The 7,220-nt window shown below is 43.6% G+C and overlaps 1 protein-coding gene across 2 annotated transcripts in view; it reads left to right on the top strand.

The window, feature by feature from the left end:
* The first annotated feature begins 689 nt into the window (after window positions 1-689).
* The window catches only part of APPL2 (adaptor protein, phosphotyrosine interacting with PH domain and leucine zipper 2), a 52,207-nt gene continuing 45,676 nt past the window's right edge, over window positions 690-7,220 (top strand). Inside the window, exon 1 of one of the 2 annotated variants that reach the window (XM_082634469.1) lies at window positions 690-943. In XM_082634469.1, coding sequence (XP_082490595.1) covers window positions 890-943 — 54 coding nt within the window. In that variant the 5' untranslated portion in view covers window positions 690-889. The remainder of the gene's footprint in view (window positions 944-7,220) is intronic. The other variant, XM_082634468.1, reaches the window with a different exon arrangement.

The following is a 7,220-nucleotide window of genomic DNA, read 5'->3' as shown; positions in this document are numbered from 1 at the left end:
TTAGCTTTCTTTCGTTAACTGACTCTGACCAAATCACTTCATTCTTTGGGTCCCTGATTATTATTATTATTATTTAATCTCTAAATGACAACACTGAACTAGATCATCTGTCCCTTCCACTTCTAAAAACTTGATTATGAAACTTTCCAAGATGACAAAACACAGCAATAGACGAGGACGAGCCCTAACAATATTGGCCAAATTAAATAGCTGTGGTTTCCCAAAAAGTTACTTCTAAATATCATAGATGATTCACTTACCCCCTTTTTTCCCCTAGAACTAGCTGATCTCTCTGCTCTCAGAGCTGTTACGAGGGCACTGAGATTTACGTAGAAAAAGTGGTGCGGGAAGCGCGGGATTTTCACACAGCATTTCACAGATTTTCACATCAGCAAAACTGTTATCTCCTATCTCCTTGACTCAAAAAATCTGGATTAGCCACACGTAGATAAAACCTTATCTTTCCGCTCTTGAGTTCCCCCTCCTGGGCTTTAGATGCATTGACCGGCATAAGATTCGGCCCCTTAACTGCTGAGCCTAACACCCTAGGCGTTCGCTGGGCGCCCGGCTGACCCGTGGGGGTCTGCGGTTTCCCGCGAGAGGTGGGCGCGGGCGGAAAGCAGGGCCGCCACACTTCCGGTGCCGGGTCGGGCGCTCGCCACACTTCCTGTTGATCCGGCTCCGCTGAGGGCCGGGCCGAGAGGAGGGCCGAGAGGAGGGCCGGCGGGCGGGCGGCGGCGGTCACTCACTGGCCAGGCGTGGGCGCACGCGGGGCCGCCCTGGGCACAGAGCGTTGTCCGCCTCGTCGCCTGAGCCTCGAGCACTCTCGGCCGCCGCGTCACCTGCCCTCCGTGCTTCCGTCCGGCCCTCGGCCCCGCCGCGCGGCACCATGCCCGCCGTGGACAAGCTCCTGCTAGAGGAGGCGTTGCAGGACAGCCCCCAGGTACCTCCCGCCGCCCGGGTCCCCCTCGCCCGAGGGCTTGAGGCCGAGGAGGCCCTTCCAGCCCCGGGGTGGAGGCTGGGAGTACGCCGGGCCCCCTCGGGGGCGAAGAAGGGGCGGGGCGGGCCCGGCCCTGTGTCTTGAGTCCGGGATGCTCCGGGAGCCGGCATCCCTCAGGCAGGGCTGGAGACGTCGGGAAAGCCCCCCGCGGCCGGAGTCTTTGTGTCCCGACCCCTTTCCAAACTCAGCTGAAACCGAGGCTGCTTGGCCTACGCTTGGGCTCCACCAAGTGCCCTGGGCAAATAATATTTTTTTTGCCTCAGCTGTGTCGTAAGATAGGAATAATTGTACCTGCCTCCTAGAGTTGTTAGAATTAAATAAGGAAATGCCTGTCAGGTTGTTCGCGGGCAATGTCTGGTACAGAATAAGAAGTCAATCTTACTTATTATTATTACTACCACTGATATGATGGGACCTGGTGGATTTAGGACCAGAGTGGGATGCAGAGAGCCTAGACCTCTTCCCCAGCTGTGCCAGACCTCCCCTTGGCCCTGTTTTCCCATTCGTGAAGAGGAAATTACAATACCTGCCCTATTTGCCGCACAGGGGAACTTCATTAGCGCATCCGAGATAAGAATCAAGTGCTTTGAGCTCTGCAGATGAAAGCTGGTGTGTAAATGTAGTAAATGAGTGCAGAATGACATTAGTTCATAAGTCAGTGCACCTTTCCCCAGGGAACCTTTGTTCTCCTTCATTAACATTTCCCCGGCTTCATGTCGGCCCCAGAGGCTCTGTATCCTCGGGGTATTTAAATACCTCTCTTTATTCCCTAGTATCTCAACTCTTGAAAAATTAGAATACGAGTAACCTCTTTTCCTTTCACCGTTTCTCTTCCCTTTGTGCTTCCTTTCCATTTTCTTCTTCGTGAATTGTGCCTCCCCGGGGTGATCCTTTGATGGACTTACCTACACCCACTCTGCATCTCTCCAGTTCAGAATTAGTAGTCAAAAGGACTGTGTGCTTAGTTGCCTTGGGCCCATTTCTTTGTGATCTTCTTTACATAGGCAAGTAAGAAAGTGTAAGCAAGCTGTGATTTTTTTTTTTTTTGATGGTTATCCGCTGGTCTGATTGACTTCTCAAAGGCCTCTCTGAAGTCTCTAAACTTCTGGCATTTTAATGGGATCAAAGCCCTGGGTAGAAGTCATTTGGTCCATCGTCACACCTGTTGCGTGGGATCTGAAGATAATATTGTGGAGTTTCTAATGATATCGTTTTGAACAGGGATTTCCACTTGCTTTGTAGTTGGAGAAACTGAGGTGCAAAGATAAATTGCTTTCCTAACTGAACATGGTGATGGCTGAGCCAGGTTAGAGAAGTGGCACTAACTGATTCTCCATGTTGCCCTCACCGAGGGGTTACATTCGGAATTTTTGGCTCTCACATCAGTGAATAGGCACTGGTTCTGAGTTGTTTACAGGATGTGCTCAGCTGTGAGGTAGGAGACAGCGGACTGGCAAACGAGTCAGGCCACTTGGGTCCTAATTGTGGCTCTAACACTAACTTATCATTTGATTTGGGCAAGTCACTCATCCCCATCCTGTAACTGGCTGGGTTTTCTCATCTGCAGAATGAGGGTCACGGAGCAGATAATATTTAACGGGCTTACAATTCTAACATACCTGCATGATTTATAACTGAGCTTGTCTGAGGAAGAAGAGGTTAAGAGGCATCGTCATTTCTATTTAATGTTCCTCTTTACGTAGGGAATTTGTCATTGCTTTTGAGACGTGGGTGTCACCCTGTGAGGGTTCTTGGTGAGGTTTGAATGGAAGCAAACTTCCAGGAAGGTCTTTGATAACCATCAAAACATATTTAGCACTCTTGTATGGGGTATGTGCCTAATGCAGCTTTACTGCCAAGGAGATGCATAGACTTGTAACTGGAAGGAATCTAATCCAACTCCTTAGTTTTATCTGTAAAGAATAAAAGCAATAGCAAACACCTGTGTCATACATGCATGTTTATGTGCCAGGCACTGTTCTCAGTGCTTTACATGTGTTAACTTATCTAATCCTTTCAACAGTCTTTTGAAGTAGGTCTTCTGTTAAAATTACCAAGGAGCTGAGAAGTTAAATAACTTGCTCCCAAGATTATACATTATCAAGTGGCAGAGCCGGGATTGGAACCCAGGCCGTCTGCCCGTGTTGTTCAAGTTAGCCCAGCTACCTAGCACCTGGCTTTTCTGTCATCAGTGACCTAAAATGTTTCACTAAAAGGAAGGGATCTTAAGAAACCATCTATTGTTTGTTTCCTCTTGTTTTATGTAGAGTATTTATGAGGGTTGCTCCAGTAACCTGGTTGCACAGGATTCATTAAATGAACACAAAAGCTTTTATATTGGAGCTCAGTGACCCAAGAAGAGCTGAATAGCAGTTGACTGACCGTATACACATCTATTCATGCCCTTTTTCATTCACAGTGCTGCACAGTGTGTTTTAAGACTAGTCTCTGTGCATACATGTATTATTTCTGGTTACCTCTGGTGTATGAAAGACGAACTGTTTTAGGGATTAAGATACTTGTCTCCATTGCTGTTTGCGAGCCTCTGCTGCTCGCTAGGTGCTGCTAGATGCTGGGAATGTCATGACAAATAAGATAAGAGTGCCTTCCCTCCGCTGTTTCACAGTCTGTTCTGGGAGACGGATAAGGAAAGCAGCAGTTGCAGTACTGGGTGAATGCTGCTGTGATAGGAAAACAAATGCTGCTTTGAGCTGCTGCAGCTCGCACCTCTCCAGGGGCTTATTCTCTTTCCTGTAAGTAGTGTGCTTTTGAGATAAAGTGTAGCACTGTTGCTTGCTGTTTTGTTACGATATTTGTTTGTTTCCTTTGCAGTTGGCACAGCTGAAGCACAGAGAATTTAAAGATTAAGTTCTGAGATTATTCAGTGAGAGGTCCAGCTGGGAAACCAGGCCTTTTTTAACTCAAGCAGGATGCCTCAAAACATTACCTAGTGGTTTTGTCTTCATCGTGGAGGGCTTTTGTCCTGCTGTACTCTTTGTTTATGATACATTTTCCTTTCAGTAGGCTTGGTTCTACTGAGACATTTCTCTCCCTCTCCCACACTATGGGAATAAGAGTTTTAATTGTTTTTACCTTAAAAAAATATATATATGTATAATATTTATACTTATATATGATAAATATTAAAACATTTAAGATATATTTAAATATATATAAAATATACACGTGTGTGTGCGTGTGTATATTTTACAATCAGCTGTTAAAATTGTGCCATTATATAACTAGATGCTATTCTTAGGAGTGAAATGTCTAGGACTAGTTTATTAGATGACACCCAGTTTCTTTATTCTAAGATAGAGGGTGATGTGGAGCTAAGGCTAAGGTGTTTGGTTTCATTTTTCTGTCCACGCATACTCTTGAGAGTGTAGGGTAGTAGAAGAAGGATGGAGTTTAAATCTTGATTCTGCAGGTTACTCAAACTCAACCGCTTGTGTTTCAACATGTGTAAAATTAGAATAAAAATAGTTGCTTAATTCTTATGAAGAATAAATAACATATGTAAAGTATTTTCATGCCTGCATATTATAGTAACTCCATAAATGATTGCTGTTATTGTCTTTATAAGTGATACGCACCAGTCTTTCGGATTTTTTTGTGGAACTTTCGAGCAACTGGTATACCTTTGCCTGGTCCTTGGTCTTATTCCTTCTTTAGGTCTCAGAACATTCCTGTTCTTCCAAATATAAGTTTAAGCAGACGCGGAGCTGATAAATGTGGATATTAAAACAGTGTCTGAGATAGCTGGGTATATATTTTTTCAAGGATGATCATGGCCTAGTTAAGTTAGAAAGGAAAGACGGGAGTGTTTTTGTCAGTTCTAATGGATGTCATGGTAAACATGTTCAGAATATAAAGAAAAAAAAACTTGTGATGTAGTTTTGGCAGTCACAGGTGAGAACATGACAGTAGGATGACCCAAGAGAAGTCAGCTCCAAGCAGTCTGCATCCTGCCTCCAGACAGGATGGTGGGCTGTGGGCCAAAGAGCATGCCCAGTGATGAGACCCACCTTTGCTAGGTGGTGGATGCATCCTCCTGCGGTGGAGAAAGCATGGCCATTGGTACCAGCCAGACCTGGGTTTACATCACAACCCTGCTGCTTCCCAGCTGTGGGAGGTTGAGCAAGTTTCTTTACCTTGATGAGCCTCAGTTTCATCATCTCTAAAATGGGATTAATGTAACTGTGGTGTCTACCTCATAAAGTTGTCAGAAGGATTAAATGAAGTAATATTTAGTGCTCAGCACAGTGTCGGACACATAGGAAGTACAGAGTAAATGGTAGTTTTAGTTTTCTTTCTACTCTCTTTATGGAGGACATTTATACAAGCCCTCTCTTTTCATCCTGTGGCTCATTTTCCATTCTATGTATTTTATTTCTAAGAGTATTAAAAACAATAAATAGGACTCAACTAAATGGACATCAGTAGTATTTAAAAAATTAAATATCCTCAATCCAGTTGTATCACTCTTTTTCATTCTCTTAGATATACTGTTATAGCAAAGAAAGGAACCAGAATCATCATAAACATTGAAGGACTCCTCCAGCATTGGCACCACAAATACCAAAAGATTCTCTCCTATTAGATGACATTTATAGATAACTGTGTAGATAATAGTGTTGCTTTAGTGTTGAAATGAAATCATAACATGTGAAACCCTTAGTGTCCAACATGTTATAAGCAGAGTTCATTATCTTCTTCATAGTCAGTATCATCTGCTCTCACTGTGTATTAGGCACTGGTAGGCACTTTATGTAATTCATTACCTCTAGTGCTCCCTGCAAATTAGTGTTAGAGCCTGAATGTGGACCCAGGATTGACACGGTCCCAAGGGGATCCCAGATCCTTTGGGAGGCCCCAGTAGACTGTAAGCTTCTGGAGAACAGAGTTGGTTCTGATCACCTTTGAATCTCAGATCCCAACACAGTGTTTCATCAAATATTGGATGAAGGCAGAAGTATATACATGAATGAATGTAGAGTGATAGATCAATCACTGTAGGTTGTCAAAACGTCTTTTAACAATCTTTTTTTCCCCCAAATAGTGTATTTTAAAGAGATATAATAAAGAATTCTAAACCGATGTTTTTCACCTACTCATTGACATCCATTAATGGATTATGAGATCCAGTGGGTCACATCCATGAGTTTTGTTTTGTTTGTTCTGATCCTTCTGTTGATAAGAATTGGTACTGAAGAGAGTACATTGGTCTGAGAGCACGTATTTTTAGCCTTAAAGACCTCGGGCAAAACCAGGATAAGCATGTACTACTGTGAAGTCCACCAGAGTTTGTCAACAAAATCAAAGGTAGAATGATTCAAACGTCGGGTTTCCTCTTCCAGTTTATTGGGGGCGCTTTGGGGTCAGTTATTATTCTCTTACCTGAGATAGGTTAGAAAAAGAAAGAAGGAGTTGAAATTCATTTGCAGGAAAATAACGAACCTTAATGGATCGTTCTTTGTAAGGTGCCTTTGGTATCATCTCATTAAAGACATTTCTATAGCTTACTCTCCATTCTATGCCTAATGGGTTATTTTCTGAAATATAGATCCCATTATCACTAATATAGTATTTTAAATTCCCACTGTGCTGGACACATTAACAAAAGTCCCTTGAATAGATATGGTCTCTTATGTGGTCCCTTGATACTTCTTTAGACACCGTCCAATATATAAATATTTCTTTAGTGCTCAGCGTATCAGGCACTACGCATGAACATGCTAGGAAATACCTTTCATCTAAGACATTGCTCAGCTGCTCTCGAAGCGCTGAGTAGTCTTCCCAAAGGAACTGAGCTAGCATTCTTAAGTTGCTATTTGAGTTTTGTGCCCAGAGCTTCCACTGGTGGGCCCATGGTACATGAACTTTCCTGGTCATGAGTTTGAAAATTGGTTGAATAGAATATGGCGAAAGACATGGAGCCTGACTGTAGTATCTTAAGTGGAAAGAATGACACACCCCTGCAAGACGTCCAAGATTGCAGAAAACCAGACAGATGGTTAACTGCTGTGATGATGCAGTGCTGGGTGACCACACCCCAGGTATACAAACAGGCCAGACATTGAGTTCAGTTTATGGGCTTGAAGGGAGAGACTGCCCTTTTTAACACTTATTTTATTGGGTGGACTTTACTGGTATTTAGGTAGAGGCTAAAGTCGAGACAGATAATAGCCCTTGAGTCTTCTTAACCCTTTAAAAGTTG

The sequence above is a fragment of the Mesoplodon mirus genome (assembly GCF_964341445.2).
Source record: "Mesoplodon mirus genome assembly, chromosome: 11".
Taxonomy (NCBI): Eukaryota; Metazoa; Chordata; class Mammalia; order Artiodactyla; family Ziphiidae; genus Mesoplodon; species Mesoplodon mirus.
This window is presented reverse-complemented; position numbering and strand designations above follow the sequence as displayed.